At 41.8% G+C, this 20,203-nt stretch overlaps 1 protein-coding gene across 4 annotated transcripts in view; it reads left to right on the top strand.

The window, feature by feature from the left end:
- nck1b (NCK adaptor protein 1b) overlaps window positions 1-19,061 on the top strand; it is a 31,466-nt gene extending 12,405 nt beyond the window's left edge. For 3 of the 4 annotated variants that reach the window (XM_057823915.1, XM_057823916.1, XM_057823914.1), the window contains 3 exons: window positions 851-1,091; window positions 11,872-12,620; window positions 18,238-19,061. In XM_057823915.1, the coding sequence (XP_057679898.1) occupies window positions 866-1,091; window positions 11,872-12,620; window positions 18,238-18,438 (1,176 nt within the window). In that variant the 5' untranslated portion in view covers window positions 851-865 and the 3' untranslated portion in view covers window positions 18,439-19,061. Of the gene's footprint in view, window positions 1-850; window positions 1,092-1,205; window positions 2,719-11,871; window positions 12,621-18,237 lie in introns of those variants that run through there. The other variant, XM_057823917.1, reaches the window with a different exon arrangement.
- Window positions 19,062-20,203: the final 1,142 nt, after the last annotated feature.

Below are 20,203 nucleotides of genomic sequence, written 5' to 3'. Positions count from 1 at the left end.
GAAGCTTTTTACTTCCTTAACTTTTGACAATTTGTAAAGCTGTAACACACATATGCATACTTATGCTCAAAACGACACACATTTTAACAATAAAACACTTGACACAAAACAATTGGTGTTCAAACATCCACCTAGTCTGATATGTAAATTTAGGAGATTAAATTAGCCCAATTTGCCTAACAAAAGTCCGCTAGTTTAAATGCTACTAATGCTAATATATTTATAATTCGCATAGCAAATCGCTCACACATAAGTCCACAAACTGTAGCTCTCAACCTAATTACAAATCCGTACACAAACATATTAGCTGAAACAATTTACAGCCGGATGTGGGCCAAACCAAAGCGCAGCTATCCTTTTATCCATGTCAGAAGTCTGCTCTTCAGTCATACAAGGCGACTGTCCAGCTAGACCCAACACTGCCATCAGAGGGCAGTGTATCCTCTATCATGAAACAAAATACAATACTTTTGGACTTTTGGATTGTTATTTTGAGATCTAGGGGTACTTAAAGGGTTATTTCCAACTTGAGCGGAAATTCGAGTTACGTTGGCAGCGTAGGAATGGAACTCGATCGTAACCCGGGGACTAGCTGTACAGTCTTGATGAGTTTGGATTCGCTGCAGGTATGACGTCGGGAACGTTCCCACAACCGGCTCTTTGACAAAACACGATCTGACCAACAGAATGTTACAATCGCCTTCACTACCGTAGGCTGTTCCTTGGTTATTCAAAAAAATTTGTGACCTAATGAAAGAGGTTGGTGTAGGGTTTTGCCATTTCGTTCAAACTTCTGCAAAATAGCTAATATTAGACTATTTAAAAGACATCTGTTCCTTGTCTTCTCCAGTTCCTGTTGTGCAAGATGACGGAAGAGGTGATTGTCATCGCCAAGTTTGATTACATGGCCCAACAGGACCAGGAGCTGGACATCAAGAAGAATGAGCGCCTCTGGCTCCTCGATGACTCCAAGTCCTGGTGGAGGGTCCGTAATGCCACCAATAAAACGGGCTTCGTGCCGTCCAACTACGTTGAGAGGAAAAACAGTGCCAGGAAAGCTTCAATTGTCAAAAACCTCAAGGACACACTGGGTAAGGATTTTCTTTCTTCACTTAACACCTTGTCACACATTCTGTATCAACACAAAACATTGCTGGGCCTGCATTCCCAAATACCTTAGAGGCTGTGGTGGTGTCTACTTGTGTGATGTCACTGTAATGAAGTCTCATTTTTACTGCAGCATTTTCAGTCCAGAGTATAACTCACTTATCTGAAAAAGAACTAATAGTCTAGAGATAAAAGACATGTTTCCACTTGGTGCTAAAGTTTCGTTCTTCTTTTTGATTTATGATAATATACTGTACGTACATGTATGATATATGTAATGTTACAGAATTTATTTGTGGGATCTTTATAATTATTCCACATCGACCCTGGCAAATTAGCATAGTATTTTAGGATCAAGGTGTGGCATTTCTTTGACATTTTTCTTTTCACTTCTCCCATCTTGTGTGTTAACCGCAAGTTACCTTATTGGGTGTGAAAGGTAAAGGCAGCTTATTGTCAGATATACTATTGCAAGAACTTTACCCAAGAAGCATCCTGGATTTCAAATTGTATCTCAAGTTGCAGCGTGTGGAAATCTCTTATCTTTAGGCTATGGGAACATTGTCTTCCTGGTAGCATGGCAACAGTCCATAAATGATAGTAAAATGAGTTGAGGTTGGTAAGACTTGGACATATAATGCTGCCCTTTCCAGTGACCTTTTAATTTACAAGTAAGTGATTGTTTTATAGCCACACTTGGAAGCTTGCCTGTAATGTGCAGCAAGTAACACGAGCCACACCGCAACTCCCCACCTGCTCCGGCATCCGTCCGTGAACTAAGCGCAGGTGAACAGCTGCACGGACGATACACTAAACAGACTCATAGACACGGTCACAGCTCAGGTTTACATCCAGTAAACGTGCCCTAATGTGAAACATGAGCTGAAGAGCATAGAGTGGCTTGTAAAATTATAATTACAGTCATAAGGAGGTCATAAATGTGCCATCTTGATCTATTAGTGGATTCGAGAATTTTTTAACTGGAGAATTGTGGGTGCTTAAGATATCTTTTTGTTAAGAAATGAGCCTAATAGTTTTATTTAAAAAAGGCTTGTGTTAGGGCGTGGAGTGGTGTCATCCTCTTGAAAGAATGTGTCAGGGTATGATCTACTTTGGTGTGTGTAGGAGAGGATTCTGTCAAACCCTAACCTGTCTAACCCTAACCAAATTATACAAACCACTGCAGTCATGCGATGGGTGAGCAGTCCGTGAATCACCCAGTTGGTAGTGCCACCCCCAAAGGAAAACATTTACTTTGAATTCCTAAAATCCGCTACCCAAAAATAGCTCTTCGCCTTCCTTTTACGTCTTTACATCTCATTTTCTTTTTGAGTTTAACAACCCACCCCGTCCCTCCTCCTCCATCTCCTTCCTTCTGCTCCTCTCCATGAGGCCTATGTGCTAGGCCTCCCCGGCTCCAGTTGTCATTGGCCCCTTCTGGTCACATGGGTGGGGGAGTGGGCGGCCCCCTCAAGCTCGAGCTCTCTGGGTGTTCACATGGAATAACTACAGCTGCAGTGGGAAGTGAGTGCAGCCGGGAGACGGACACCGAGAGGCGAGGCGGCCGTGAGCCAAAAATGGACATGGCTAACCTATTCAAACACTTTTTTCGTGAGTTCTACACTTTTTTCCCTCATACATTTGGGGTGCTCTTAATGTTTGATTTTCTTTAAGTTGTTTTAGCGTATTTTCTTTTGGTATTTGTAGTTGTGTGGGGGTTTGTCCATTTGTCTTTTTGTTGTAAAACCGATTAAGCTTTGTTAGGCAACTCTCCTCTTAGACACAGATCTTTGTGCTAATATGTTGTGTTGGCAGAGCGGGGGGAGAGGGTGTCTCCGCGCGCACACACACTGGGTGGATATTCCCTTGAAAAGCCTGCTGCCCAAGCTGAAGCCTGTAATTGCCTCAGCAATCCTTCTGTCTCTCTTGCTTTTAAGTACATATCCACGCCGCAATCCTACTTTTCCCTCCTCTTCCTCCATTCCCCCCTCTGACGTCCGGAAACTATGCACATACTATTGTCGTTTTTGAAGACCCTTGCGCCACTTTTGTTTGGGAATATCGCAAGACGCTCAGTTTCCTTTTATGCTACCCTGAGGGCGTTCATTCTGGGAGGGTCCCAACGCACCACCCGCCAGTCATGAGCTATCGTTGCTCACGTAAAACAGTGCAGCCATTGTGCCGGGTGCCATCAATCGAAATACACCCCCTTTCCGTCTTCCCATCTTCTGCACCTCACTAACTTATCAGAGGAATGTCACTGGATGGGGCCTGTTGATCTTCTACAGCCTCACTGTCGCACTGTCGTAATCTCAAACTTGCTGAGTTCTACCTTCTGTCTGACTTTTCCTAACACACAGAGGTACAGATGAGTTAACAAAAGTATTTTTTGGGCAACTGTTGGAAGTTGCTCAGGCCCCTCCCTCTGTTTTCCTGTTTCTTTGCCTCCCCCCAGTGAGCGGAAACTCTAATTTGAGCCACATTTCTTACATCCCCACTATTGGAGGAGAACTGGCCAGAGAGGAAGTGAGAAGTCAGAAGGAAGTTGAATCATTGTGCTTGGGCTCTGTATGTTTTTCAGGCGCTTACTCCTTCCCACTTATCTCCTTCAATTCTCCACTGATTTTTTTAAATTTTAAAAAAAAAATCTTATCTGGGTAATCGTATTTGTCAACCCATTGTTTTGTCTTTTAGACAAAGTATCTCTGTGAAAGAGAGACTTTTGACAGTTGTCATGATAATCCATACTAGTTTTCACTGCTGCATGATAGCCAAGCGCCTCAGTAGTTGAAGGTGATCAGATGGATTCCAAGTTGTGCCTGACAATTTGCTAACTTACCATCAAAAAGCATTTGTCCATCAATCGAGAAGCCCATTCTTCTAAATTAACGAGACAATGACACTTTTCAGCTTGTTCAGTTCTCTAGAATGCCACTAATCAAACTGCACAATTCTTGAGGAAACCAACAAGTAGCTTCATCATTGTCTGGGATGCACTTGTGACAACACGTTGCCTCAGAATATGCACTTTTGATGTGGCTGACTGCAGTCTCGGGCAGCCGTGCAGTTGCTCGACACCCTTTGTTAACAGTGCCCAGATGAGATGTATGAAGAACTGATGATTATCACATCAAGTGTGCTTTGTAAAGTACTGTCAGCCAATTCATACAGGAATTCTCGTTCTCCAACATGCCAGGGATGCATTGGATTTGAAGTTTTTTTGCAGCGTTAATACATTTTTACATTATTTTTTTCTCAAATTTGGTCCATGGATGCCCCTTAGTGAGGACTTAGGTGACCAACCCTTATGTCATGTAATAGAAATCATTATTACTATTCTAAAAAGTCAGATTACAGCATGCTTTTGTGCCATGCCTCATACGTACGTAACCAGGAAAAGCGCAGAGCAGCTCAATCTTGCCCTGAAAGGATGAATTTGAACTGTAATTAGTTAAAGAAACTGACACATTTCTCAGTTTGTTACACTGGCCAGCATTACATAAGCAGCAGAGAAAGCATTAGCTATTCTTGAACGATCTCTGCTGGTCTTTTTATTTGAAAATTCTGGGTCACCACATCAGCAGTGAAGATAAGGCAGCTGAAATATTAGCGAGTCCTCATTTTATGATGGTCATTCCATTCCTCTTCTGACATCCAATCTAAATTGTTACCAAAGTTGGAATGAACCATCACGTCAGGTGAAGTCAGATATACAGTAAATATTTGCATGTATACACTTTTCTGCAGTACATAACACTCAAAAATGTTGAGTACAAATATGACCAATATGACTTTTTATTGCTTGTGACGGCTGATTTTCGTATTTTGTTGTCTTATTCCACTTTTCAATCTAATACAAACCTGCCGTTACTGTATAGTATGACCCTCAATGACATGGTGACAAAGCCCCAAATTGCACCACTGTGTCGCCAGAACAAAACACAAGCCAAACGGTGCCTTTCACGTCTCCCTCTCAGCCTGATGGCGGCATACTTTGATGTATGAGCGAAAAGAGCTTTTGCATGTTTCCTGCACAGCCATCTCCAAGCCTTGTTTGGATCTGCCCTTTCATACGTCATTCTTTTTTAAGGAGGCACACTTCATGACCACATTGTACATTCAGAGTTGTCATTAAATTACATACTCATAAATATATTTAAAAGTTCTATGAGCAGAACAGCACTGTTCAGTCAGTCCAAGTCATCCCATTGTGTCCCAAGCTGGGGGATGTCCCGGCTTTGTCAGACAGCCTGACGCGGGGTGTTGTCCTCCACAGAGGAAGAGCCCTGAAATGAAGGGAAGCCGAGGGTCGAGAGGGCCACAGTCAGACAATGGATGGGCCGCCAGCAAAGGCAGACCAGTTTAAAAAAAAAAAAACAACAACAACCTTCCTTTGTGCGCCTGTTGGCCGAACAAACCCCCCCTTGCCACTACGGCGCGTTCTCCCACTCGTGCCGTGCACACCCCATCTGTAAACCGTAACAAACATGCTTTTTTTGGTGGTCATTAACATATGTGTTGGGCTTACCACCCCCGTCCAATCGGCCCCTCTCGGGATATGCACAGGAAAAAGCACACAACGTAAAGAGAGAGAGAAGTTTCTTCTCCCTCGACCTCATTTTTGGGTCGAGGGCTTGAGGTCTTTGTGAGTTTTGGGGAAAGCCCTCGGCATAAACATCAATGCATAATATGCTAGAAAAAAATCAAGCAGCTTACCTCTGATTACGTGGTTGTCTTTTCATCACTTTTAGTAGGACTACACAAAGGTATTAAGCCAGTGTAACCCACTGTATTCCTATACTTACTATACTGTATTCCTATACTTACTATACTGGGAACATGGCAGAGGTGATTTATTTAGTCATTTGTAGATTATGGGGAAGGCTTTTATTTCCATGTGTTTCCTTTTCAAATAATGTTTGTCCTTTTCCTAAGAAAGTATTGCATTAGTCTGACCCAAAACTGTCAGCAATGGGAATCCATGCAGGTTTACAATTCAGTACTACTACTAATCCAAATTGGGATTGCTTGGCCTTGCAGTGCAATCCCTCACTGATTACCTCAATAACAGCACCACCAGTATGTTCATCCACGACCTGTAGTTTTCCAGCACATGCAAATTCTCTTATTATAAATCTATTGATCACTAAGGCAGTTTGGTCATCTAGTCAAATTTGGTAGCCTGAGCCAGCATTTGCAATGCAAAGCTTTCATACAAGGAAGCTGAAATTAATCCCTGACAGAGCAATCGCATTGGGATTCTGGCCAATTAGATAAAACTCTGCCATCGTGTTCATCTTACCGGAGCTACTGTCATGTGAAAAAATTAGGACATCCCATTAAATATTCAGTTCTTTATTAAAAAATGTTCGCATATCAATGTCTGATCTTGTTTGTCTTTATCTCTGAAAAAGAAAGTGATTTAATTGCAGGTAAACAACAAAAATGAACATTGTTTTACTCATTAAACCAAACACATCTACAAAAATGCATATTCTGAGGAAAAAGTTAGGACACCCTCCCACATAATAATAGCTAGAGTTACACACTTTGGCTGAAATAACTTCAGTGAGACGCTTTTTGTAGCCATCTATCAGTTTGACATTGGTTTGAAGAAAGTTTGCCTCACTCCTCAACACAGAATACTTTGAGCTGTGAGATGTTTGAGGGGTTTCTTGCATGTACAGCCCGTTTCAAGTCACCCCACAGCATCTCAATGGGATTAAGATCTTGGCTTTGGCTCGGCCATTTCAGGACTCTCCATTTCTTCCTTTTCAGGCAGTCCTTGGTAGATTTACTGGTATGTGTTGGACAATTGTCATGTTGCAGGGTCCAGTTTCGCTTGAGCTTCAATTTATTTTCACAGATAATCTCACATGTTCCTCAATCACCCTCTGATACAGGATAAAATTCATGGTGGATTCTGTGATGGTGAGCTGGCCAGGTCTTTAGCAAAGCATCCCCAAACCATGACACTTCCACCTCCATGCTTCACAGTTGGTATGAGGTTCTATTCATGGAATGCTGTATTGGGTTTACGCCAAACGTGTCCTCTGTTCTGGTGTCCAAATAATTCAATTTGAGATTCATCTGTCCAAAGGAGATTATTCCAGAAGTCCTGGTCTTTGTCTACATTCACTCTAGCACACTTCAGTCCGGCCTTCATGTTCTTCTTGGAGAGCAAAGGTTTCCTCCTTGCACACCTCCCATGAAGGTTAAACTTGTGAAGTCTTTTTCTGATTGTAGAGGCATGCACTTTCACATCAACAGTAGCAAGAGCCTGCTGTCGGTCCCTTGATGAAATTTGAGGGTTTATGGAGACTTCTTTTAGCATCTTGCGGTCTGCTCTCGGGGTGAACTTGCTTGGACGGCCAGACCTGGGCATGTTGGCAGTTGTTTTGAATATCCTCCACTTGTAGACTATTTTCCGGAGAGTGCAATGGCTGAGTTTATATTCTTTTGAGATCTTCTGAAATCTCTTACCAGATTTATAAGCATCGACAATCTTCTTTCTGAAGGCCTCCGACAGGTCCTTTGATCTCACCATCGTGTTTTCTCTCACTTCAACAGTCAGAAGCAACTAAATGTGAAATTTAAATAGGGCAAGCCTCCTTCAAAACACTGGGTAATGATTTTCTTATCATGTGCACCTGATGTGATGCCTGTGTGGGATTTTAGCCATTTTAAGTGGGATCGAATGTGGGGTTGTCCTAATTTATTCCTCAACAGAAATTGCACTTATTTAAAATTACATTTTACAGAAAGTTATAAAAACTCTTTTTTTCAGTTTTAATTGTTTAGTTCAATTACTTGAATCTCTCAAGAGTTTTAAAATTGATATTAAATATCCATATTATGACCAAATATGTTAGAAAACACACAGGCTTCCATAGGGTGTCCTAATTTTTTCACATGACTGTAAAAGATGCTTAAGTTGTGCAGCGCTGACCCCAATGCTTGTTTGGCGCTAACTAGGACTGTTCCAGGTGTGATGTTCTGGCTTCCAGCAGGTCACACCTCCACAACCCATGAAGGCATATTGTGGCCATACACATTTAATCACTTTTTTGAACAAGTGTTTGTTGATGTGGGCATGAGTAAATCTGATTTCCATGTTTGGAGAATCATGCTCAGGTCTGGAGTCAATACTTTGGTACAGTGGTGTGACTAGTAACAGGGTCTACCTGGAAGCACTTCAGCCTTTCTGCATCAATTTGCATTTTGTTGTGTCTTTAGGTCTACAACATCTCTCAGGAACAATCTGTATTTTTTCATAAAATAAACACGTCATCCTTCCAGCTTCGGCCTGGAAACTCCACCCTGCTTTCCTTGTATAATTTCAACCAGCTGACTTTTGATTATGCAAGTCTCACAAACGTAATCAGAACGAGAGTTTTCCTACAGTACATCATCGGTCACTGATAGTGTTGAGAGCAAAGTCATTCTCAGTCCAAGAATGATTGCGCCGGTGTAGTGTTGCATCGCTCGTTTCCAGCAAAGGGCTATTCTGTAGGCCAGTATGGGAGTCCTGGAAGTGCTCTCTGGACTCTCGGAAAGTGGGAACAAAAGCGTGACCTGCATCATCTGTGAGTGCATGCTGCCAAGTGGAAATTCTTGTCCAGTAAGACTAAGATCACAGGCCTGCCAAAGCTTGCCCTCAGGTTTCTACAACCATCATGAGCAAGAGGAAGAGAGAGGGCTAGAGGAGGTGGAGGAGCTGGTAATCCCCTCCTTTTGGATTACAGTAGACGCACAACTCGACCGCCAATCCCTTCCAGAAGGCTATTCGACTATTTCCAATCCATTTATTTGGATTTCCAAATTAGATGTCGATTAGAGTCCAGTTGCTTTGGTGCAGTTCATTAAACTATTTTATTCACACATCACTGGAGTCCAGTTTTTTACTTTTGTAACTTTAAAACGTTTTATGCCGTGTGATTAAATTTTCATATACACAAAGGCCTTGTGATCATCACACATTCTATTCCAAGAAAAATGCACAGGATATGTCATTCCTTGACAGAAAGTGACTGCTCAGTGGCTATATTTAAACATTTACTGCATAAAATATTTGAAAATTGCACTGACAGTATGTGCGACGTTATACTGAAATGTAGACACAATGCACCACCTTGCATCATTTATTCCTCAGACTAGTGCTATGTGGAGCTGAGTCTTTTAAATTTGAAGTCAAATTCTCCTCTCCGTGGGCTGTTTGAGAGGGTTGAGTGCGCAATGATTCGGCATCCAGCTGCTCTGAGGTCAGGCTGCCGAGGTGATTAGTGCACCGTGATTAGCGACGACAAAATCTCACTGAGCCTTTTGGTCTGCAGAATTTTGAACATGGAGACGTTTTTTTTTAAACTCAAATAATTTAATGTCCACCCTCCCCACTCCTCAATTTTCCACTAGATTTAGAAAGCAGGTGTTTTTCTAAAATAAGTACAGAGACATAATTTTTTTCCCCCTTCCTGAGTCTAATCCCTAAGAATGCAGTATGTTTTAGTCCTGCTTACACACCCTTATTTTGGCCTGACCCCCTAATTCTTATCGCTGCCTGGGGTGGGATTTTATTTTTCTTCTGTAATGGTGCACGTCACTTGGATTTTTTTGTTGACTTGTGCCTCATGCATGAAACTGAAGTTTTTATTTTACTTCTGAGAAAACCTAACAATGATTGCTGTTAGACTGAACTGGAGAATGGTCTTCAATTAAGGCAGTGCCAAATCCGAACATACGGCATCTTGAGGTTAGGAAGTAGGGATGTCCCGATCGCATATTTTTGTACCCTAATTTGTGTCACCTGATGTTCAGAATCTGCCGATACAGAGTCCCGATCAGATACTGAAAAAAATTGTTCCCAAATTTTTTTAAACATGTCACTGTCCCACCTAATTATTTTTAAACAAGAATAATGTTGAAAAATACTTGCCGTTATTAAATGCTTCAATGAGTTCGTCCACTCAAATCCACTCATGCTGTTGAGAACACTTTAACACACACAAGGAATGTCCACACACGCAACCGCTATGTTTAAAAAGCTCAAAGATGTGGCAATCATCGTTGAGCTTGTTAAACTTTTATGCAATAGCGCTCCCATGCTTCTCTGGCAACATCAAAGCTTCAAAGCTGTCACTCATTGCTCACTTTAACAAGCAAACGTCAGCTGCATTGATGAGCAAGAAAAGCAGCATGAGAAAGATTGAAAGCTGCATGCGCATGAAGCAGAGAAACTTCAAATTCTTTCAGCAAAATGTCGATCCTTTTCAGCCAATTCCGATCTTCTGAAAAATGGCGCGATTGGCCCGATTTATGATCACGTGATCGAATCGGGACATCTCTATTAAGAAGTGCATGTGTGCCTTGCGGCGTAAGAATTTGTTGCTATGCACAGCGCCATGTTGGTGTTATACTTATATAGCGCTTTTCCTAACTTAGTCATACTTATTGTTCATCACTGGCGTATTGATTGCTGGTTGCAACTAGGCATGTGCCGGTTACCGGTTTCACGGTTTACCGTGGTGTGAAATCGTTGCGGTTTCAAGTCAGTACAGTATTCGCTATTTTTCTTGTGTCAAAAATGCAGCCAGAAGCGGCTTGGCGCAGTAGCGCTCACCCCGTCCCGTTTGTTGCTGTTTGTGAAAGTGACGCTATCAGCTAGACAGCCAGCTAACCCAAAAACAAATACTCCAAACATAAGGCGTACTGTTCTTTAATTTATTGAGCTCTCAAATCGTGGTAAGTGTAATATACAAAATGAATACATTTAAAATGTTGTACAATTAGATTTTTCCATGTGAGTAGCTTCAACAGATTAGCACCATGGAAAAAGTTTGCCAAAAACAAAACACACATTTTCCATTCAAATTCAATATACAAACTAAAAGCTTACAAAGATGAATGTTAGCCTAGGCTTATCTGGGAGAGCAACTTCGTTGAGGGTTACAACCGCAGAGTGAGAAAACCAGCTTGATTCGCTTGAATGAAGGGGAAAAAGTGATATCGTCAAAGATCGCTAATTGAGAAAGATGATCTTGCCCTAAGCACAAATCCACGTTCGCTGAATCAAGGAAAGGTCTCACTCCCAATGTTTTATATTTTTTATTTTTTAGATGAAACTTTTCCACAACAGTATTGACATTTTAACTAAATTATACATTTTTTACTAAGTTATGAATTCTTTATGTTCTTTTTAACACAAAGGCATGACATCATGCAGACTAGAGTTGACACAGTGGCTGAAAATGGCGAAACTTCACTTAAGCTTTTCCACCCTCAAAAAAATAAGTCATGCAGTATAATTTTTAGAAAATTTTATTCAGAAGTGGTTTTACTTTTTTATAGAAATTATTTTGTTCTTGCTCTAATCTTGAGCAACTTGAGCTGTGGCTGTGAGTATAGTCTATAAGTTATGTTAATTTTATTTAAAATATTTTTTTAATTGATTATTTGTTTTAACAATATATTCATGTTCCAATTTGCAACTATGGTCTGAAAAAAAAATCCTGTTCAATGGAAAAGTTTTTTTTTTTTTAACCCATACATCTCAAAATTTTTTGGAGCTATAATTGCGATACCGTGAAACCGCGGCATTTTTGCGCACGGTTATCATACCGTCAAAATATCATGCACATGCCTAGTTGCAACAAAGTAGTGCACTCAATTTTGGCTTAGCCGCTTCTGTGATGTGTCACTTTATAATTCAGTTTATTAATATACTATCTGTTGCTAATCCTAACTCATGTCATTGGTCGGTTTGTTCAGGAATTGGAAAGGTGAAGAGCAGGAAAGGAGGCATGAGGGACACGGCCTCCAACGCCGACGCCGATATGTACGCAGACAACGGCGAGAGGCTGTACGACCTGAACCTGCCCGCTCTGGTTAAGTTCAGCTACACGGCAGAACGCGAGGACGAACTCTCCTTGGTCAAAGGCACTCGGGTGGTGGTGATGGAGAAGTGCAGCGACGGCTGGTGGCGCGGCAGCTACAACGGACGCTCCGGGTGGTTCCCGTCCAACTACGTCACAGAGGACGTGGACGGGACAGCGGGAGTTGTGGGTGGCCTCGGGGATCCATCAGGGTCGCTCACGGAGAAGCTGGCGGCTGTGGTGAACAGCACGGCCAACGGAAACAGAGTGTTACACACCGTGCAGGCTCTCTACCCCTTCAGTTCGGATAACGACGAAGAGCTGAACTTTGAGAAGGGTGAGGTGATGGACGTGGTGGAGAAGCCTGAGAACGACCCGGAGTGGTGGAAGTGTCGCAAGGCGGACGGCCAGCTCGGACTGGTGCCCAAAAACTACGTTACGGTGCTGGACTCTGCCTCCCACAAAACATCAGCGGGGCCCGCTGGGCCACCCACACCTGATTGTGATTACATTTCGCCATCTGGCAGCGGGCGATTTGCAGGCAAGGAGTGGTACTACGGGAAGGTGACACGCCACCAGGCGGAGGTGGCGCTCAATCAGCGAGGCACCGAGGGAGACTTCCTCATCCGAGACAGCGAGTCATCGGTGAGTTTATCTTGTAAACCTTAAAGTTGCTTTTTGACACTTTAAGAGAGAGAGTGTTGCTTTTTGACACTTTGTCTACATTGTATTTACAGTTCACCATTTACCTTTTGTGTTTTTCTTCTGTCTCTCCTATCTGCAGCTATTAGTTGAAAGCCCGGTCTATTAGTGGTTTATGTGGCATTTCTGAAATGCCCTACAGTAAGACACTGCCCTGTTTTGATAGGATTTAATTTTCAGCAAGTATGTTAAAGTGATAAATCTCGACTGAAAGACTAGCTTTGCACATTTGGGTGGAACTTAGCATAGTAATGTAGTTGACTATTAACATTTTTACTCGCGAGTCAATTCCTCAGTTTTTCACTGTCCGCAGCAAAGCCAAGTTAGGTGGTTTCAAACAGCACAATGAACTACTTTACAGTACATCCGTACAGATTCATGCTGGTTAGGGTTATCTGCACTTTTCAATCATGGCAGCTGAACTCTTCTAGGTTATTGCACATATGTCACATAAAGGCTTATTCCGTTCCAAATCTGGATCTGGTAACATGAGGGTTGTGTTTGTTGTCAGGTGTGGCTGGTGAATGACCATCATCACTAGTCCCTTTCATACATGCCTGAACTCTAGGTAATTCCCGGGAATTAAACAGGTAGCCTTTATGTGTCAAAGCAATTTCCTGGGTCGACTGACATGGAGATTTACCGGGTCACGACCTAGTATAATGTCCGAGCAGGGATTTACCCGGGACGCGGCATGTGTGAAAGCAGGCGTTTAATTCCCGGTTCACAGCGAGAAGGCTGATGACGTAAATATCATAGCGTGTACATCGTCACTTCCTCTTTCTTCATAGTATGGTGAAAAGCGGTAAACAAAATCGCAATTATCAACATGGCGAACTGGAAATAGCTAAATTACAATGGAAACATTTACTGTAATTGCTACTGTATCGTATAGCAGAAGAAGAAACGGTTCATCATCCATCTTTGGAAATGTGTGGTTTATTTTGTTCCCGATGCCGACTATAAATAACGTAATGTCGGGGTTATAAAATCGTACCAGCCGCCCTCCCTGCATAGAGAGCGTCGAGCCGCAAACACGGGACAAGTCTGAAAGTGTCCAACCCGTGGTATTCCTGGGACATCTCTCCATGTCTGAAAGCCATGACACGGGTAAATCCTGCGTCACCTTACAAGGGAATTTACGAGGATATAAGTTTGAAAGGGGCTAAGAAGTCGGGCTGTTCACCTGACTGGTAGCAAATGGCTGCGCGGGGTAAAAATGGTCATTGATGTTCTTAAAGTAATGGCACTTCTTTTTGAGATGCAAATGAATAGCTGATTCTAGATTAGGGCTGGGCGATATGGCCTTAAACATGTATCACGATAAATTGAGCAGATTTATCTCGATAACGATAAATGCCGATAAATTCGCCCAAGCGGACTGTTATATAATTTGAAAATCTGAATCAATGCATGAAATACAGATTAACTATTTCTTGTTGATTTATTTACCAGCATTCAATTTGATATACTGTATTTAACAATTGTACATGCAGTCTAAACATTAAGTTTATAAAAATGTATTGTAAGCAATAAGAATTCAAGTATGAACATTTATAACAGCGTGTATGACTTGAACAATGTACATTGTCAAAATCAATATGCCTGTGCAAACATGTAATGGTAACACAAATGACTTGCAGCTTGAACAGTACACTTCAAAAAGACAACTTATTGTTAATGGCTGCTGTGACATAATTATTAAATACAAGTGTTTACTTTATGGTTTAAGGCCCCCCCCCCCCCCCCCCAGTGCATTTTTTAATAAATGCACGCACAATAAAAATAGCTGGGGCCATTTCTCGGTCATTATAAGTTTTGCCGTTGGATTCTACTTTATGCTGAATGCTTTACCATCACAAAAGCTATCAGAGGAATCACACACAGACAGATACAAAATAACGCCACATAGTAATTGCTAGATGCAGTCCGTGCCCAATCCACTCATTAAGTTCAGCCGTTTCGACAATGTTAGAGCCGCTATCCGACTCCATAACGTTCATATGTAGCGTTAGCCGCTAGCTAGCGTTAGCCTCGCTACCAGTAGAAAGCACTGAAAGCACCATCTCCGGAAATCGTGAGAACAAAGGAGGACAGCGGGTGAAAGCCCGTCTGGATGCCACCAAGAGTCTACTAAATGTCGGTTGAAAGTTTGGTGAACCTCCCTTAAGCCACACTCCATCACGTTTTGCTTGTAGCGTTAGCTGCTAGCGTTAGCTTACCGGGCTTTTGTTTGATTGGCTTCCTGATGATCACGTGACTCCCTACGTAAGCACATTCACTGCTTTCTTAAAGGGGAATGAACATAGACGAATAACACAGAATCAAAGCGGGATGAAAAGACTATATTTTCTTGTTTTATTAATTTACCGAATTTATCGCATGGTCAAAATTACGTCGGTCATCGTTAAGAATTTCGGTGACGGTAAATTTTCGGTTTACCGCCCTGCTCTATTCTAGATACAATGTTAAATGTGTTTGTGTATTGCTAGCTTGGTCTCTCTGATGTTGAGTTGACTGACCTCCTCACTACACTATAGTACATTCATAGCATGAATAACATCACTGAGCTTGCATCTTTGGAATTTGTCTTTGGGGTGACCATCTTTCGTCAGTATATAATCCACATGAGTGAAGAATCTGTTTTTAAAGGAACACCAAATTATCTGTTTTTCGTTGATTTCTGTTTTTGTGTTTTTGGCCTAGAAATGAGATATTTACACAAATTTTTGGATCTTTTGGTTTATAGTTCAGTGCAGCCTATAAAACCTTTTTTCTTGTCAAATTTAGTGGGTCCGGTGTGTCTTATAGTCAAAAGATTACAGTAGTTATTAGGCCTGAACGATATAGGAAAAAACAATTGTTGCGATTTTTTTTGGGTTTGCGATATTAAAAAAAAGAAAAAAAAAAGTATATATATTTATACAGTGCCTTGCAAAAGTATTCGGCCCCCTTGAATCTTGCAACCTTTCGCCACATTTCAGGCTTCAAACATAAAGATATGAAATTTAATTTTTTTGTCAAGAATCAACAACAAGTGGGACACAATCGTGAAGTGGAACAACATTTATTGGATAATTTAAACTTTTTTAACAAATAAAAAACTGAAAAGTGGGGCGTGCAATATTATTCGGCCCCTTTACTTTCAGTGCAGCAAACTCACTCCAGAAGTTCAGTGAGGATCTCTGAATGATCCAATGTTGTCCTAAATGACCGATGATGATAAATAGAATCCACCTGTGTGTAATCAAGTCTCCGTATGAATGCACCTGCTCTGTGATAGTCTCAGGGTTCTGTTTAAAGTGCAGAGAGCATTATGAAAACCAAGGAACACACCAGGCAGGTCCGAGATACTGTTGTGGAGAAGTTTAAAGCCGGATTTGGATACAAAAAGATTTCCCAAGCTTTAAACATCTCAAGGAGCACTGTGCAAGCCATCATATTGAAATGGAAGGAGCATCGGACCACTGCAGATCTACCAAGACCCGGCCGTCCTTCCAAACTTTCTTCTCAAACAAAGAGAAAACTGATCAGAGATGCAGCCAAGAGGCCCATGATCACTCTGGATGAACTGCAGAGATCTACAGCTGAGGTGGGAGAGTCTGTCCATAGGACAACAATCAGTCGTACACTGCACAAATCTGGCCTTTATGGAAGAGTGGCAAGAAGAAAGCCATTTCTCAAAGATATCCATAAAAAGTCTTGTTTAAAGTTTGCCACAAGCCACCTGGGAGACACACCAAACATGTGGAAGAAGGTGCTCTGGTCAGATGAAACCAAAATTGAACTTTTTGGCCACAATGCAAAACGATATGTTTGGCGTAAAAGCAACACAGCTCATCACCCTGAACACACCATCCCCACTGTCAAACATGGTGGTGGCAGCATCATGGTTTGGGCCTGCTTTTCTTCAGCAGGGACAGGGAAGATGGTTAAAATTGACGGGAAGATGGATGCAGCCAAATACAGGAACATTCTGGAAGAAAACCTGTTGGTATCTGCACAAGACCTGAGATTGGGACGGAGATTCATCTTCCAACAGGACAATGATCCAAAACATAAAGCCAAATCTACAATGGAATGGTTCAAAAATAAACGTATCCAGGTGTTAGAATGGTCAAGTCAAAGTCCAGACCTGAATCCAATCGAGAATCTGTGGAAAGAGCTGAAGACTGCTGTTCACAAACACTCTCCATCCAACCTCACTGAGCTCGAGCTGTTTTGCAAGGAAGAATGGGCAAGAATGTCAGTCTCTCGATGTGCAAAACTGATAGAGACATACCCCAAGCGACTTGCAGCTGTAATTGGAGCAAAAGATGGCGCTACAAAGTATTAACGCAAGGGGGCCGAATAATATTGCACGCCCCACTTTTCAGTTTTTTATTTGTTAAAAAAGTTTAAATTATCCAATAAATTTTGTTCCACTTGACGATTGTGTCCCACTTGTTGTTGATTCTTGACAAAAAATTAACATTTTATATCTTTATGTTTGAAGCCTGAAATGTGACGAAAGGTTGCAAGGTTCAAGGGGGCCGAATACTTTTGCAAGGCACTGTGTATATATATATATATATATATATATATATATATTTTTTTTTTTTTGAAAGAAATTTTCACTAGATGACTTGAATAGCTGTTTGGAAAGACTTTGGATGACTCACCATCACCACAGTGTACACTGATCCCTCATTTTTCGTGGTTAATGGGGACCAGAACTTGCCGCGATAAGTGAAAAACCGTGAAGGAGCGCACCCCCCCACCCCCCAATTTATTTTGTGCGTGTGTGTGTTTGTGCTCAATGTATTTATTCAGATTTTGCATTGGAAAGAGATACAGATAAGACATGTTTTTTCTCACTTTCCCCTCAAAGTGCTTTAAAAAATGTAAATAAATAAATGGTTTTTAAGCACTTCAAATGTCATAATTATGATCGGTTTTAAACATAACTGTCCAAATCATTTTTGAACAAGAATAAAGTACTGTAGTAGATAAATGCTTGGCTTTATTAAATGCTTCTGTTTATTTACCTTAGCTGTGACCGTTAGAGTGACATTTAGAAATTTCACTCCTCATGATCACTTCTGGCATTTATGTCTCCAACGTCTCCACACACGCACACACGCACACACACACACACATTCAAGCGCGGTTTCCTTGCAGAGACTGTTTAACAAGCTAAACGATGATTGACAGATGCCTGTGTGAAGTCTGCTTCTTTAGCCAGATCAAAGCCATGTTAACTTTAATAAGCAAGTGCCGCAGTGACTGAGAGGAACAAAGGCCTGGGAGAGGGAGGGTGTGAGGCTCTGCGCAGATAAGAAAGCAAGGCGTATTTGGATTAAAAAAATAAAAACTATCGCACGTGCTTGCGATGGGACTATCGCGCACGTGCACATCGCGATGGCGATGTTTAAACGATATATCGTTCAGGCTTAGTAGTTATGATGCATTCTGACAATTTGGGCTTTGTCACCACCATTGGAGTGCAACGCAGTCGTAAACCCTCTGAATATTGTGTCCATGCAAACCTCCCGACTGATCGTTTCCCTCTGTTTTCCAGCCGAACGACTTCTCCATCTCGCTAAAGGCGCAGAGCAAGAACAAGCATTTCAAGGTGCAGCTGAAGGAGAGCCTCTATTGCATCGGACAGCGCAAGTTCAACTCCATGGAGGAGCTTGTGGAACACTACAAAAAGGCGCCAATCTTCACTAGCGAGCAGGGTGACAAACTCTACCTGGTTAAGGCCCTGTCTGCATCCTGATCCTGCATCGAAAAACATAATTCCATCTCCACGCAAACACTTGTAAATGATGCACACACAGAGACACTATACAGACCGGAACACACTAACATCAAGCCTGAAGACTTTGCACGTCATCCGGACTTCTTATGCCTCGTTGAGCATTCCAAGAGGACGATGGGAAAAGGCACGAAGGAGGAAGAATGTTGGGAGTGTTGGGAGACAAGAAAAAAAAAAAAAAGACTAAGGACTCCTGAGAGCAGACGATGGACCTCTTGGCCACTTATTTATGATGTGATCCAGATGTGTTTGCTGGCAGTCATTGTATTTCCACCTCCATAGTTTAGTCGCATTTAGTTTGTTGAAAATATATATATAATCTTTTTTTTTTTTTTTTTTTTTTTAAATTTTTTAAAATGTGACTTTATTATTATTATTATGATTTTTTTTATGGACAGAGCCCCTTCGATATAAAGATTTTTTCCTTCATTGCTAGATCTCAAATTCTACATAAAGGTGAATCTGTGGCATCTCCTAGTTAAGCGACCAAAATATATATATATTGATGTTGGTTGTGGAAATGACGTGCATCTCTTTTTGGAGGGGGGGTGCAAGGGTAAGTGGTCCAGGAGTGGTGACCCGCATTTTTAATCCAGTCTGCCATTCATTTTTTTTTTTTTTTTTTTTTTACATGAAACATTGCGTTTCCAATCTGGGATTCATTGTGCGTATTCGGAGGCCATGTGAAAAAGAAGAAATCACGAGACACTTTCTCTAAAGGAAGTTGGCTTGGTGGGAAGGCAGGAGGGGGGACTTCAAAACACTCGCCATCTCAGCAAAGCTGCAGGAGAAACTGTCCAAAAGATGATGTCACTGCGCAAAATTAGCATGGCTGCAGGGAATGGAGGATAGAAGGTCAGTGGAGGTGGCAGATGTGCTGGTTGCACGTTAGAAGTGGGAGAATCCATCAAACGGAGGCATGGGAGTATGGTGGTATTCGGTTTGTTTGATAGTTTTCGAAAAGCCACATCGAGCATGGGGTCCGTGGTTCACTCAATGATGACTTGTCCATCTGGATTGTGAGGGAGGAAGAGGGATTTCAGACAAGGGCGGGGGGTGGGGAATGGAAAAAAGGATCGAAGCGAGAGGAAAAAGGATTCTCATGTAGTAGAGCATCTGGAATTCTGCTCCTCGTCCTTGTCTGGGCGGGGAATGGGTTACAATCTCTGTGCTCTCCAGGTGTGTCGAGCTGAGTGATGACTCGCTGAAGAGCTGAGTTGATTCCCGATTTTCGATTTATGATTCAGTGATCTAGCTCACATACTGGAAAATACGTTTGGAAGGTCTGTCCGGTAGAAGCCTTTTTCTCACTGCAAAAGTCAAGTTCCTCATAGGATTTATGTTACACTGCATATTATTAGTGGCTCTTACGTTGGCGTCGTCACACTGCAGTCTTGTGAAACTTCCCCTCTTGCGTCCTCTCTCTGACATAAAGTGACTAACGTAATGGAGGATTTGGGAGACTTTTTTTGTTGTTGTTTTTTTTTGCAATGTGCCTTCACAGCTTTCTCTCGACCAAAGTTTTTGTTTTTTTTCCCGGGTCTGCCCTGTCAATCTGTTATGCTGCGTGCCATTTTTTTTTTTTTTAAGCAGGTATGGGAAACCCTACAGCCCCGGGGGCCAAATGGCAAAGCGGAGCCAGAGCTTTTTGTCAATTTGGCATTTTGATTGAAATTTTCTAAACAAATTCATTTAGTGACTAAGCAAAAAAATAAAATAAATAATA

This window comes from Corythoichthys intestinalis, chromosome 20, assembly GCF_030265065.1.
Source record: "Corythoichthys intestinalis isolate RoL2023-P3 chromosome 20, ASM3026506v1, whole genome shotgun sequence".
NCBI lineage: Eukaryota > Metazoa > Chordata > Actinopteri > Syngnathiformes > Syngnathidae > Corythoichthys > Corythoichthys intestinalis.
This window is presented reverse-complemented; position numbering and strand designations above follow the sequence as displayed.